This window comes from Oncorhynchus keta, chromosome 21 (genome assembly GCF_023373465.1).
Source record: "Oncorhynchus keta strain PuntledgeMale-10-30-2019 chromosome 21, Oket_V2, whole genome shotgun sequence".
In the NCBI taxonomy this organism is placed as follows: Eukaryota; Metazoa; Chordata; class Actinopteri; order Salmoniformes; family Salmonidae; genus Oncorhynchus; species Oncorhynchus keta.
Window position 1 is genome coordinate 20,759,470 of NC_068441.1, and position 14,307 is coordinate 20,773,776.

The 14,307-nt window shown below is 50.5% G+C and overlaps 1 protein-coding gene across 2 annotated transcripts in view; it reads left to right on the forward strand.

Moving 5' to 3' along the window:
- The window catches only part of LOC118377477 (matrix remodeling-associated protein 8-like), a 39,837-nt gene that overhangs the window by 12,932 nt on the left and 12,598 nt on the right, over positions 1-14,307 (forward strand). The window contains exons 2-7 of one of the 2 annotated variants that reach the window (XM_052473459.1): positions 3,881-3,907; positions 4,250-4,552; positions 4,643-4,744; positions 4,852-4,982; positions 5,515-5,694; positions 5,874-6,015. In XM_052473459.1, the coding sequence (XP_052329419.1) occupies positions 3,881-3,907; positions 4,250-4,552; positions 4,643-4,744; positions 4,852-4,982; positions 5,515-5,694; positions 5,874-6,015 (885 nt within the window). The remainder of the gene's footprint in view (positions 1-3,880; positions 3,908-4,249; positions 4,553-4,642; positions 4,745-4,851; positions 4,983-5,514; positions 5,695-5,873; positions 6,016-14,307) is intronic. The other variant, XM_052473460.1, reaches the window with a different exon arrangement.

A 14,307-nucleotide genomic window follows, 5' to 3' on the forward strand; every position in this document is an offset into this window, starting at 1 on the left:
CCCTCTCTCTCTGCCCATTTGTCTTTTTCTCCCTCTCTCTCTGCCCATGTATTTATTTCTCCCTCTCTCTATGCCCATTTATCTATTTCTCCCTCTCTCTCTGCCCATTTATCCCTTTACCCCTCTCTCTCTGCCCATTTATCTATTTCTCCCTCTCTCTCTGCCCATTTATTTATTTCTCCCTCTCTCTCTGCCCATTTATCTATTTCTCCCTCTCTCTCTGCCCATGTATCTATTTCTCCCTCCCTCTCTCTCTGCCCATTTATCTATTTCTCCCTCCCTCTCTCTCTGCCCATTTATTTATTTCTCCCTCTCTCTGCCCATTTATCTATTTCTCCCTCTCTCTCTGCCCATTTATCTATTTCTCCCTCCCTCTCTCTCTGCCCATTTATTTATTTCTCCCTCTCTCTGCCCATTTATCTATTTCTCCCTCTCTCTCTGCCCATTTATATATTTCTCCCTCTCTGCACATTTATCTATTTCTCCCTCTCTCTGCACATTTATATATTTCTCCCTCTCTCTCTGCCCATTCATTTATTTCTCCCTCTCTCTCTGCCCATTTATATATTTCTCTCTGCACATGCATCTATTTCTCCCTCTCTCTGCCCATTTGTCCTTTTCTCCTCTCTCTCTGCCCATGTATTTATTTCTCCCTCTCTCTATGCCCATTTATCTATTTCTCCTCTCTCTCTGCCCATTTATCCCTTTACCCCCTCTCTCTGCCCATTTATCTATTTCTCCCTCTCTCTCTGCCCATTTATTTATTTCTCCCTCTCTCTCTGCCCATTTATCTATTTCTCCCTCTCTCTGCCCATGTATCTATTTCTCCCTCCCTCTCTCTCTGCCCATTTATCTATTTCTCCCTGCCCATTTATATATTTCTCTCTCTGCATTTATCTATTTCTCCTCTCTCTGCACATTTATATTTCTCCCTCTCTATATTTCTGCCCATTTATCTATTTCTCCCTCTCTCTGCCCATTTATCTATTTCTTCTCCATTTATATATTTCTCTCTCTGCCCATTTATATATTTCTCCCTCTCTGCACATTTATCTATTTCTCCCTCTCTCTCTGCCCATTTATATATTTCTCCCTCTCTCTCTGCCCATTTATCTATTTCTCCTCTCTCTCTGCCCATTTATATATTTCTCCCTCTCTCTGCACATTTATCTATTTCTCTCTCTCTCTGCACATTTATCTATTTCTCTCTCTCTCTGCACATTTATCTATTTCTCTCTCTCTCTGCACATTTATCTATTTCTCTCTCTCTCTGCACATTTATCTATTTCTCACTCTCTCTGCACATTTATCTATTTCTCTCTCTCTCTGCACATTTATATATTTCTCCCTCTCTCTCTGCCCATTTATATATTTCTCCCTCTCTGCACATTTATCTATTTCTCCCTCTCTCTGCACATTTATATATTTCTCCCTCTCTGCACATTTATATATTTCTCCCTCTCTGCACATTTATCTATTTCTCCCTCTCTCTGCACATTTATATATTTCTCCCTCTCTGCACATTTATATATTTCTCCCTCTCTGCACATTTATCTATTTCTCCCTCTCTGCACATTTATATATTTCTCCCTCTCTGCACATTTATATATTTCTCCCTCTCTGCCCATTTATATATTTCTCCCTCTCTGCACATTTATCTATTTCTCCCTCTCTCTGCACATTTATCTATTTCTCCCTCTCTCTGCCCATTTATATATTTATCCCTCTCTCTGCCCGTTTATATATTTCTCCCTCTCTGCCCATTTATCTATTTCTCCCTCTCTCTGCACATTTATCTATTTCTCCCTCTCTCTGCCCATTTATCTATTTCTCCCTCTCTCTGCACATTTATCTATTTCTCCCTCTCTCTGCACATTTATCTATTTCTCCCTCTCTGCACATTTATTTACTTCTCCCTCTCTCTCTGCCCATTTATTTATTTCTCCCTCTCTCTCTGCCCATTTATCTATTTAAGCTTAAATATGGGTTGTATTTACAATGGTGTTTGTTCTTCACTGGTTGACCTTTTCTTGTGGCAACAGGTCACAAGTCTTGCTGGTGTGATGGCACACTGTGGTATTTCACCCAGTATATATGGGAGTTTATCAAAATCGGGTTTGTTTTCGAATTCTTTGTGGATCTGTGTAATCTGAGAGAAATATGTGTCTCTAATATGGTCATACATTTGGCAGGAGGTTAGGAAGTGCAGCTCAGTTTCCACCTCATTTTGTGGGCAGTGTGCACATAACCTGTCTTTGCTTGAAAGCCAGGCCTGCCTACGGCAGGCTTTCTCAATAGCAAGGCTATGCTCACTGAGTCTGTGCATAGTCAAAGCTTTCCTTAAGTTTGGATCAGTCACAGTGGTCAGGTATTCTGCCACTGTGTACTCTCTGTTAAGGGCTAAATAGCATTCTAGTTTGCGCTGTTTTTTTGTTAATCCTTTCCAACGTGTCAAGTAATTAACTTTATGTTTTCTCATGAGTGGCTTTTTGTTCTCTAATTGTGTGACTGTCCTGGGGCTCTGTGGGGTGTGTTTGTATTTGTGAACAGAGCCCCAGGACCAGCTTGCTTAGGGGACTCTTCTCCAGGTTCATCTCTCTGTAGGTGATGGCTTTGTTATGGAAAGTTTGGGAATCGCTTCCTTTTAGGTGGTTGTAGAATTTAACGTCTCTTTTCTGGATTTTGATAATTAGCAGGTATCGGCCGAAATCTGCTCTACATGCATTATTTGGTGTTCTACGTTGTACAGGGAGGATATTTTTTGCAGAATTCTGCATGCAGAGTCTCAATTTGGTGTTTGTCCCATTTTGTGAAGTCTTGGTTGGTGAGTGGACCCCAGACCTCACAACCATAAAGGGCAATGGTTTCTATTACTAATTCAAGTATTTTTAGCCAGATCCTAATCTCTCTCTCACTTTCTCGCTTTCTTTCTTTCTTAATGGTACAGCTGTGCATAGTTTTTACCTATACTTCTTCTCTCTGAGTGTGATTGGTGGGCCAAGGTGTGTGTTTGTGGAACTCTGGACAGGATGAGCCAATCAGACGTAAAGTCATCTCAGGTCAGATGGCTTGGACAGAAATCAGAAAGGGATGTTATAAGTCAGTTGGAGCAGCATCCTCTCTCATAGCTTTGTCCTTATAGGCACATATCTGGCATCACTTTAATCCTCCCCAAATCCCAACCATAAACCCATTAGGGATGGAATTGCAAAACTGACCTTGAATCAGCGTAATGCGGCCTCTTGCTCATCGTCCATGTTCCACCAGAATGTATTCCTCAACTGAACACTTGATCGATGGTTTTCCCCCAGTGTGTGGAATTGGTTGAAGTTATCCAGTGGCAGGGAAACAGCTTCATGTTGAGTGACCTTTGGCTTCGGACTGGCTGTGACACCTTGGGATTTGATGGGGTCTCTTTAGCTGGCATGCTACTGCTGTAATGTCACTGTAGCTTCTGTGGGTTTCTAACTGTGTTTTTACATACACGTGTGTGTTCAACCAGAGTCCCGTGTGTGTGTGTATGTGTGTATGCCTCTATACAGACATGAGTCTGTGTCTGTGCATGCCTCTATGCAGGTATATGTTTGAGTACATTATGTGTTTGACTATGTATCTAATATACAATGTGTCTGTTTCTGTCATTGGGTGTTTCTGTGGTCTGGAGTAACAAAGAGTAAATGACAGTGTGTTTTATAGGGTCTGTTTTTCCAGTGTGGTAAAGTTGTGGTGTAAGTTGCATGCTCTAGTCTGGTGGGGCTGATTCCTCTTACTAAACACCCACTCTGAGCTCCTGGACAACACAGTTACGTAGGCGTGTGTGTGTGTGACTAGCGTCTGTGTTTGTAATTACAGTACGATGATTCTCATGTCTCTGTTACAGTCCCTGCGGCCTTCCTCTTCACTGCTGGTGAGTCTCAATGTTTTACCGGACTTGAGTGTGTGTGTATTAGTTGTGAGCGTGTTTGTGAGTGTGTTTATGTCATGCAAATACTGTAAGTGCATGCTTTTCTCTCTCTCTCTCTCTCTCTCTCTCTCTCTCTCTCTCTATCTCTCTCTCTCTCTCTCTCTCTCTCTCTCTCTCTCTCTCTCTCTCTCTCTCTCTCTCTCTCTCTCTCTCTCTCTCTCTCTCTCTCTCTCTCTCTCTCTCTCTCTCTCTCTCTCTCTCTCTCTCTCTCTCTCTCTCTCTCTCTCTCTCTCTCTCTCTCTCTCTCTCTCTCTCTCTCTCTCTCTCCTTTCTTCTTTCTTCTAGTGTTGGCTCAGTCCGACAGCAGCAGTGTGGTTGTTGCGGGCTACAACGTGAGCGCCCCCACTGGCTCTAGGGTGGTACTGCAGTGTGTGAGCGGGCGCATGGTGTGGACCAGGGACAGTCTGAAGGACAGACAGAGGGTGGTCCACTGGGACCTGTACCGCCCAGGGCCAGACTATGCCATGGAGAGGGTTGCAGACATGTTCTCTGCTGGAGACCAGCGCATCTATAACGGACACAACCAGGGGAGGGTCAGCCTCAGCCAATCAGCATTCAACGACGGAAACTTCTCTCTCGTCATCAGAGGTGATAGCTGTCTGTCTTTTTGTCTGTTTCTCTTAATGTGATTTGAGGCCATCTCTTTCTATCTCTCTCTCTCTCTCTCTCTCTCTCTAGACATTGCGATAAGTGACCGAGGCCTGTACTCCTGTAACCTGCACCATCACTACTGTCACCTGTATGAAACGATCAGAATACAGGTCAACGTCACCAAGTCACGTAAGTTCTGCCTTATCCCAAGTAGGGGAAAATAGTTATGATATGGTAATATTATGGTCCTGACCTCTCTCAACGTGTGGTTGTATTGTGATCTGTGTGGGTTTCAGGTCGGAAGGAGCAGCGGTTCTGGGACGGTCAGAAAGCTGTGTTTGTGGTGTTGGTAGGCAGCACGGTGGTGTTGCCGTGTGTGAATCGCCGCTCTGTGTGGACAGAAGATGGCAGTGAGGAGGAACAGCAGGTTGTGTGTGTGTGTGTGTGTGTGTGTGTGTGTGTGTGTGTGTGTGTGTGTGTGTGTGTGTGTGTGTGTGTGTGTGTGTGTGTGTGTGTGTGTGTGTGTGTGTGTGTGTGTGTGTGTGTGTGTGTGTGTGTGTGTGTGTGTGTGTGTTATGAATGCTTTTTACAGCACTAGAACGAGATGAGGAAGAATTGGACAGTGATGTCATTTAGGAGGAATGTAAATGGGCAGGAAGACAAATGAAACTCCAAGTGAATGGAACTGAACGGAAGGATTGGAACAGCTGGCTTCCTTAATGACATGATCTCAAATACTTCTCAGTCTCAGTCTTGTCATGTATATTTCCTGTGCACTTTTATCACCTAATATCTATCTTAACCCTCTATCCCATCTTAGGTAGCGCATGCTTTCCCAGCATTGATTTCAGTAATCATGTAAAGTCAGTCCAGTGATTACTTCAAGGGTAGTTGGAAAGAAAGATGTATGGTCTCTTTTACTATAATGTATTGTCCAATCCTTCTCTATCTGGTCTTAGGTGGTGCATTGGGATCGGCAGCCTCCGGGTGTTCGTCACGACCGTGCAGACCGTCTGATAGACCTTTATGCCTCTGGGGAGCAGCGCAGCTACGGACCCCTGTTCCTACAGAGGAAGATGAACATTAGCGCTGAGTCCTTCACACAGGGAGACTTCTCTCTGGCTATCTCTGCCCTGCAGGTCCTCTATAACACCATCCCGTGTCTGTCTGTCCGTCTGTCCGTCCGTCCGTCCGTCCGTCCGTCTGTCTGTCTGTCTGTGCACAACATGTAACAACTGTGTAACATCATAGCAACTACAGTGGTACAGTGGTAAAACAGGGATCTCTGACTGTATGCATCTGGCTGTCTGCCCCACAGCCAGGAGATCAGGGTCTGTACACCTGTCACCTACATCATCACTACTGTGGTCTTCATGAGAGAAGACAGTTTCAGCTCACCGTAGGCCCAGCTGAACCTCAGGCTACTGTTGCCCCAAGAGCACTGCCCAACCAAGACAAGGGTGAGATACTACATGTACACACACAGACACATAGACATACATAATATACAGTACATACAGATACACACTATACTGCACTCCAGTTGACCACTGTAGAAATCGTTCACGTGCTTATGTACAACTTAGAGAGAAATCCCAGTTGCTCTTTCATTTGCTCTCCTCCCTCCCTATCCCTTCTTCTCTATCGTCCTCATCATTGGCTTTTCCTTTTTTCCCAAACAGCACATTTTAAGAGGGGGGAGGGGAGGAGGAAGAGGGGGACGAATAGAAGGAGAGTGGGAGTATAGGAGGAGCAGGGAGAGAGAAAAGAGAAGGAGAGGAGAGGGGGAGTAACCAGTCGTAGTTAGGGGATTTGTTTTATGAGCAGCTCTTCCTGCCTTGTCAGCTAGTGCGGCGCCAGACCCCTAAACCACCCTCCTCCCTCTTCCTCACCCCCAATACGCCTCATTACGACACCTCCCCCTCTTCACCCATCTCTCCCAACCCAACCCAGCCTTCCAAATCCTCCTTACCCCAACCCACCCTGGCCAGTCTCCCTAACCTGCCCCCTCCTTACTCCTCTCTCCCAACCCAAACAGCCTTCCAAACATCTCCTTCCTTACCCCTCCTCCCACTCCTTACCCCTCCTCCCAACCCAAACAGCCTTCCAAACATCTCCTTCCTTACCCCTTCTCCCACTCCTTAACCCTCCTCCCATGCCTAACCTAGCAAACCCACCCACGCCAGTCTCCCTAACTTCCTAAACCCACTCCACCACCTCTCAGCATTCAGCCCCCCCCCCCTCTCAAGAGGGAAAATGTGGAGGGTAGATGGAGTGTGTGTGACAGGGAGGGAGGTGTAGTCTGAGGTTAGTTTTGAGGATCTGGTTTTGTCTTCAGACAGTCCCTGTCCCATTCCGCTCACTCTGCCACCAGACTCTCTCCCCCTCCCAGTTAGCGATCCTCTCTCAACCTCCCAGTTAGCGATCCTCTCTCCCCCGCCCAGTTAGCTATGCTCTCTCCCCCGCCCAGTTAGCTATGCTCTCTCCCCCTCCCAGTTAGCTATGCTCTCTCCCCCTCCCAGTTAGCTATGCTCTCTCCCCCTCCCAGTTAGCTATGCTCTCTCCCCCGCCCAGTTAGCTATGCTCTCTCCCCCTCCCAGTTAGCTATGCTCTCTCCCCCGCCCAGTTAGCTATGCTCTCTCCCCCTCCCAGTTAGCTATGCTCTCTCCCCCTCCCAGTTAGCTATGCTCTCTCCCCCTCCCAGTTAGCTATGCTCTCTCCCCCTCCCAGTTAGCTATGCTCTCTCCCCCTCCCAGTTAGCTATGCTCTCTCCCCCGCCCAGTTAGCTATGCTCTCTCCCCTCCCAGTTAGCTATGCTCTCCCCTCCCAGTTAGCCCCTCCCCCTCCCAGTTAGCTATGCTCTCTCCCCCTCCCAGTTAGCTATGCTCTCTCCCCCTCCCAGTTAGCTATGCTCTCCCCCTCCCAGTTAGCTATCTCTCTCCCCTCCCCAGTTAGCTATGCTCTCTCCCCTCCCAGTTAGCTATGCTCTCTCCCCCTCCCAGTTAGCTATGCTATCTCTCTCCCCTCCCAGTTAGCTATGCTCTCTCCCCCCCCAGTTAGCTATGCTCTCTCCCCTCCCAGTTAGCTATGCTCTCTCCCCCCCCAGTTAGCTATGCTCTCTCCCCCCTCCCCCCCCAGTTAGCTATGCTCTCTCCCCTCCCAGTTAGCTATGCTCTCTCCCCCTCCCAGTTAGCTATGCTCTCTCCCCCTCCCAGTTAGCTATGCTCTCTCCCCTAGTTAGCTCTCTCCCCTCCCAGTTAGCTATGCTCTCTAGCTATGCTCCCCTCCCAGTTAGCTATGCTCTCTCCCCCTCCCAGTTAGCTATGCTCTCTCCCCTCCCAGTTAGCTATGCTCTCTCCCCTCCCAGTTAGCTATGCTCTCTCCCCCTCCCAGTTAGCTATGCTCTCTCCCCCTCCCAGTTAGCTATGCTCTCTCCCCTCCCAGTTAGCTATGCTCTCTCCCCCCCAGTTAGCTATGCTCTCTCCCCCTCCCAGTTAACTATGCTCTCTCCCCCTCCCAGTTAGCTATGCTCTCTCCCCCTCCCAGTTAGCTATGCTCTCTCCCCTCCCAGTTAGCTATGCTCTCTCCCCCTCCCAGTTAGCTATGCTCTCTCCCCCTCCCAGTTAGCTATGCTCTCTCCCCCTCCCAGTTAGCTATGCTCTCTCCCCCTCCCAGTTAGCTATGCTCTCTCCCCCTCCCAGTTAGCTATGCTCTCTCCCCTCCCAGTTAGCTATGCTCTCTCCCCTGCCAGTTAGCTATGCTCTCTCCCCCTCCCAGTTAGCTATGCTCTCTCCCCCTCCCAGTTAGCTATGCTCTCTCCCCCTCCCAGTTAGCTATGCTCTCTCCCCCTCCCAGTTAGCTATGCTCTCTCCCCCTCCCAGTTAGCTATGCTCTCCCCTCCCAGTTAGCTATGCTCTCTCCCCTCCCAGTTAGCTATGCTCTCTCCCCTCCCCTCCCAGTTAGCTAGTTGCTCTCTCCCTCCCAGTTAGCTATGCTCTCTCCCCTCCCAGTTAGCTATGCTCTCTCCCCCTCCCAGTTAGCTATGCTCTCTCCCCCTCCCAGTTAGCTAGTTGCTATCTCTCCCCCTCCCAGTTAGCTATGCTCTCTCCCCTCCCAGTTAGCTATGCTCTCTCCCCCTCCCAGTTAGCTATGCTCTCTCCCCTCCCAGTTAGCTATGCTCTCTCCCCTCTCCCCCTCCCAGTTAGCTATGCTCTCTCCCCTCCCAGTTAGCTATGCTCTCTCCCCTCCCAGTTAGCTATGCTCTCTCCCCCTCCCAGTTAGCTATGCTCTCTCCCCCTCCCAGTTAGCTATGCTCTCTCCCCCTCCCAGTTAGCTATGCTCTCTCCCCCTCCCAGTTAGCTATGCTCTCTCCCCCTCCCAGTTAGCTATGCTCTCTCCCCCTCCCAGTTAGCTATGCTCTCTCCCCCCCCAGTTCTCTCCTCCCAGTTAGCTATGCTCTCTCCCCCTCCCAGTTAGCTATGCTCTCTCCCCCTCCCAGTTAGCTCTCTCCCCTCCCAGTTGCTATCTCTCCCCTCCCAGTTAGCTATGCTCTCTCCCCTCAGTTCCCCTCCCAGTTAGCTATGCTCTCTCTCCCCCTCCCAGTTCACTATGCTCTCTCCCCCTCCCTGTTAGCTATGCTCTCTCCCCTCCCAGTTAGCTATGCTCTCTCCCCCTCCCAGTTAGCTATGCTCTCTCCCCCTCCCAGTTAGCTATGCTCTCTCCCCTCCCAGTTAGCTATGCTCTCTCCCCTCCCAGTTAGCTATGCTCTCTCCCCCTCCCAGTTAGCTCCCAGTTGCTCTCTCCCCTCCCAGTTAGCTATGCTCTCTCCCCCTCCCAGTTAGCTATGCTCTCTCCCCTCCCAGTTAGCTATGCTCTCTCCCCCTCCCAGTTAGCTATGCTCTCTCCCCCTCCCAGTTAGCTATGCTCTCTCCCCTCCCAGTTAGCTCTCTCCCCCTAGTTAGCTATCTCTCTCCCCCTCCCAGTTAGCTATGCTCTCTCCCCCTCCCAGTTAGCTCTCTCCCCTATGCTCTCTCCCCTCCCAGTTAGCTATGCTCTCTCCCCCGCCCAGTTAGCTATGCTCTCTCCCCCCCAGTTAGCTATGCTCTCTCCCCTCCCAGTTAGCTATGCTCTCTCCCCCTCCCAGTTAGCTATGCTCTCTCCCCTCCCAGTTAGCTATGCTCTCTCCCCCTCCCAGTTAGCTATGCTCTCTCCCCCTCCCAGTTAGCTATGCTCTCTCCCCCTCCCAGTTAGCTATGCTCTCTCCCCTCCCAGTTAGCTATGCTCTCTCCCCCTCCCAGTTAGCTATGCTCTCTCTCCCCCTCCCAGTTAGCTATGCTCTCTCCCCCTCCCAGTTAGCTATGCTCTCTCCCCTCCCAGTTAGCTATGCTCTCTCCCTCTCTCCCCTCCCAGTTAGCTATGCTCTCTCCCCCTCCCAGTTAGCTATGCTCTCTCCCCCTCCCAGTTAGCTAGTTAGCTGCTCTCCCCCCTCCCAGTTAGCTATGCTCTCTCCCCTCCCAGTTAGCTATGCTCTCTCCCCCTCCCAGTTAGCTATGCTCTCTCCCCCTCCCAGTTAGCTCTCTCCCCCTAGTTGCTCTCTCCCCCTCCCAGTTAGCTATGCTCTCTCCCCCTCTCCCCCCCCAGTTAGCTATGCTCTCTCCCCCTCCCAGTTAGCTATGCTCTCTCCCCTCCCAGTTAGCTATGCTCTCTCCCCCTCCCAGTTAGCTATGCTCTCTCTCCCCTCCCAGTTAGCTATGCTCTCTCCCCCTGCCAGTTAGCTATGCTCTCTCCCCTCCCAGTTAGCTATGCTCTCTCCCCTGCCAGTTAGCTATGCTCTCTCCCCTCCCAGTTAGCTATGCTCTCTCCCCCTCCCAGTTAGCTATCCCAGTTAGCTCTCTCCCCTCCCAGTTAGCTATGCTCTCTCTCCCCCTCCCAGTTAGCTATGCTCTCTCCCCCTCCCAGTTAGCTATGCTCTCTCCCCCTCCCAGTTAGCTATCTCTCCCCCTCCCAGTTAGCTATCTCTCCCCCTGCCAGTTAGCTCCCAGTTATGCTCTCTCCCCCTCCCAGTTAGCTATGCTCTCTCCCCTCCCAGTTAGCTATGCTCTCTCCCCCTCCCAGTTAGCTATGCTCTCTCCCCCTCCCAGTTAGCTATGCTCTCTCCCCCTCCCAGTTAGCTATGCTCTCTCCCCTCCCAGTTAGCTATGCTCTCTCCCCTCCCAGTTAGCTATGCTCTCTCCCCTCCCAGTTAGCTATGCTCTCTCCCCTCCCAGTTAGCTATGCTCTCTCCCCCTCCCAGTTAGCTATGCTCTCTCCCCCTCCCAGTTAGCTATGCTCTCTCCCCCTCCCAGTTAGCTATGCTCTCTCCCCTCCCAGTTAGCTATGCTCTCTCCCCTCCCAGTTAGCTATGCTAGTTAGCTATGCTCTCCCCCTCCCAGTTAGCTATGCTCTCTCCCCCTCCCAGTTAGCTATGCTCTCTCCCCCCCCCAGTTAGCTATGCTCTCTCCCCTCCCAGTTAGCTATGCTCTCTCCCCTCCCAGTTCCCAGTTAGCTATGCTCTCTCCCCCTCTCTCCCCTCCCAGTTAGCTATGCTCTCTCCCCTCCCAGTTAGCTATGCTCTCTCCCCCTCCCAGTTAGCTATGCTCTCTCCCCTCCCAGTTAGCTATGCTCTCTCCCCCTCCCAGTTAGCTATGCTCTCTCCCCTCCCAGTTAGCTATGCTCTCTCCCCTCCCAGTTAGCTATGCTCTCTCCCCCTCCCAGTTAGCTCCCAGTTGCTCTCTCCCCTCCCAGTTAGCTATGCTCTCTCCCCCTCCCAGTTAGCTATGCTCTCTCCCCTCCCAGTTAGCTATGCTCTCTCCCCTCCCAGTTAGCTATGCTCTCTCCCCCTCCCAGTTAGCTATGCTCTCTCCCCCCCTGCCAGTTAGCTATGCTCTCTCTCCCCTCCCAGTTAGCTATGCTCTCTCCCCCTCCCAGTTAGCTATGCTCTCTCCCCTCCCAGTTAGCTATGCTCCCCCTCTCCCCTCCCCCCAGTTAGCTATGCTCTCTCCCCCTCCCAGTTAGCTATGCTCTCTCCCCCTCCCAGTTAGCTCTCCCCCTCCCAGTTAGCTATGCTCTCTCCCCCTCCCAGTTAGCTATGCTCTCTCCCCTCCCAGTTAGCTATGCTCTCTCCCCCTCCCAGTTAGCTAGTTGCTATCTCTCTCCCCTCCCAGTTAGCTATGCTCTCTCCCCTCCCAGTTAGCTATGCTCTCTCCCCTCCCAGTTAGCTATGCTCTCTCCCCTCCCAGTTAGCTATGCTCTCTCCCCCTCCCAGTTAGCTATGCTCTCTCCCCCTCCCAGTTAGCTATGCTCTCTAGCCCCTCCCCCCAGTTAGCTATGCTCTCTCCCCCTCCCAGTTAGCTATGCTCTCTCCCCCTCCCAGTTAGCTATGCTCTCTCCCCCTCCCAGTTAGCTATGCTCTCTCCCCCTCCCAGTTATGCTCTCTCCCCCTATGCTCTCTCCCCCTCCCAGTTAGCTATGCTCTCTCTCCCCCTCCCAGTTAGCTATGCTCTCTCCCCCTCCCAGTTAGCTATGCTCTCTCCCCTCCCAGTTAGCTATGCTCTCTCCCCTCCCAGTTAGCTATGCTCTCTCCCCCTCCCAGTTAGCTATGCTCTCTCCCCTATGCTCTCTCCCCCTCCCAGTTAGCTATGCTCTCTCCCCTCCCAGTTAGCTATGCTCTCTCCCCCTCCCAGTTAGCTATGCTCTCTCCCCCTCCCAGTTAGCTATGCTCTCTCCCCCTCCCAGTTAGCTATGCTCTCTCCCCCTCCCAGTTAGCTATGCTCTCTCCCCCTCCCAGTTAGCTATGCTCTCTCCCCTCCCAGTTAGCTATGCTCTCTCCCCCTCCCAGTTAGCTATGCTCTCTCCCCCCCAGTTAGCTATGCTCTCTCCCCCTCCCAGTTAGCTATGCTCTCTCCCCCCGCCAGTTAGCTATGCTCTCTCCCCCTCCCAGTTAGCTATGCTCTCTCCCCCTGCCAGTTAGCTATGCTCTCTCCCCCTCCCAGTTAGCTATGCTCTCTCCCCCTCCCAGTTAGCTATGCTCTCTCCCCCTCCCAGTTAGCTATGCTCTCTCCCCCTCCCAGTTAGCTATGCTCTCTCCCCCCCTCCCAGTTAGCTATGCTCTCTCCCCCTCCCAGTTAGCTATGCTCTCTCCCCCTGCCAGTTAGCTATGCTCTCTCCCCTCCCTCCCAGTTAGCTATGCTCTCTCCCCTCCCAGTTCTCTCTCCCCTCCCAGTTTATGCTCTCTCCCCTCCCATGCTCTCTCCCCCTCCCAGTTAGCTATGCTCTCTCCCCCTCCCAGTTAGCTATGCTCTCTCCCCTCCCAGTTAGCTATGCTCTCTCCCCTCCCAGTTAGCTATGCTCTCTCCCCTCCCAGTTAGCTATGCTCTCTCCCCCTCCCAGTTAGCTATGCTCTCTCCCCCTCCCAGTTAGCTATGCTCTCTCCCCCTCCCAGTTAGCTATGCTCTCTCCCCCTCCCAGTTAGCTATGCTCTCTCCCCCTCCCAGTTAGCTATGCTCTCTCCCCTCCCAGTTAGCTATGCTCTCTCCCCCTCCCAGTTAGCTATGCTCTCTCCCCTCCCAGTTAGCTATGCTCTCTCCCCTCCCAGTTAGCTATGCTCTCTCCCTTTCTCGTCCTTTCTCTCTAATTCCCATTAATACCTCCTTTTCTTTCTCCTTTGTTTCTTTGCTCCGTCCATGATCAGCAGATAACTATGTGTTTATGTCTGGAAATCAGCCAACCCACCACTGCAAATGTAGAGGGAGTGTGTGTGTGTGTGTGTGTGTGTGTGTGTGTGTGTGTGTGTGTGTGTGTGTGTGTGTGTGTGTGTGTGTGTGTGTGTGTGTGTGTGTGTGTGTGTGTGTGTGTGTGTGTGTGTTGTGGGGAGGGGAGGGGTGCTATTCTGAAGCCACAAATGGGAGAATGTGGGAAAGTCATTGAGTGTGGTTGAGAAATATCTGTGTTCTTTGGAGCCATGGCTGTGTGTGTACAGTATGTGTGTTTGGGTGTGTGTGTTTTCTCTCAATTCAAAGTTCCTCCAATCTCAGTGGAATAACATGTTTAAAACTTAACTCTTAGCAATTCCCAAACCCCCTACTACACCCCACCTCCCATCCATGACAGACAGACAGACAGACAGACAGACAGACAGACAGACAGACACACACACGTAGATTCTGTGCCTGTAGTACCCTCTGATTCTACCCAGCGTGTCTGGGTTGCTGTTGACTTTGGCCCAGACCGGACATTCTAAACGAGTTAGAGCATTTTTCTCTCTCCCTCTATCTCTCTCTTTATCACAGTCTCATTCCTGTTTTTCTCCTCTCCCTATCCTGAGGTCCCACAGGCACTTATTTGAACTTGACTTTGCCTACATCTTGAGTTTGTTTACCTCCATCTCATCAAAATGTATTCACTTTTATCTCTCCCTCATGCTCTCCTCCTCCCCTCTGCCTTTCTCTTTCTTTTTCATTCTCCTACTTTCTCTCTCTCTTTTTCATTGTTTATTGACAGAATCAGGAAGATCGCCTCAAAAGGGCATTGGATAGCATGAACAACGGCAAATCATCTGGATGGGATATTTGTGCATGAGTTGTGCGTGTTTGTGCATGAGTAGCACGAACTTATTTACATTCATTTTTACTTATACTTATACGTTGACTTCTCCATATTGACCTTGAGGTTTTAAGTTTTGAATGTACAATCATCGCATATTGAATTATGTGGTG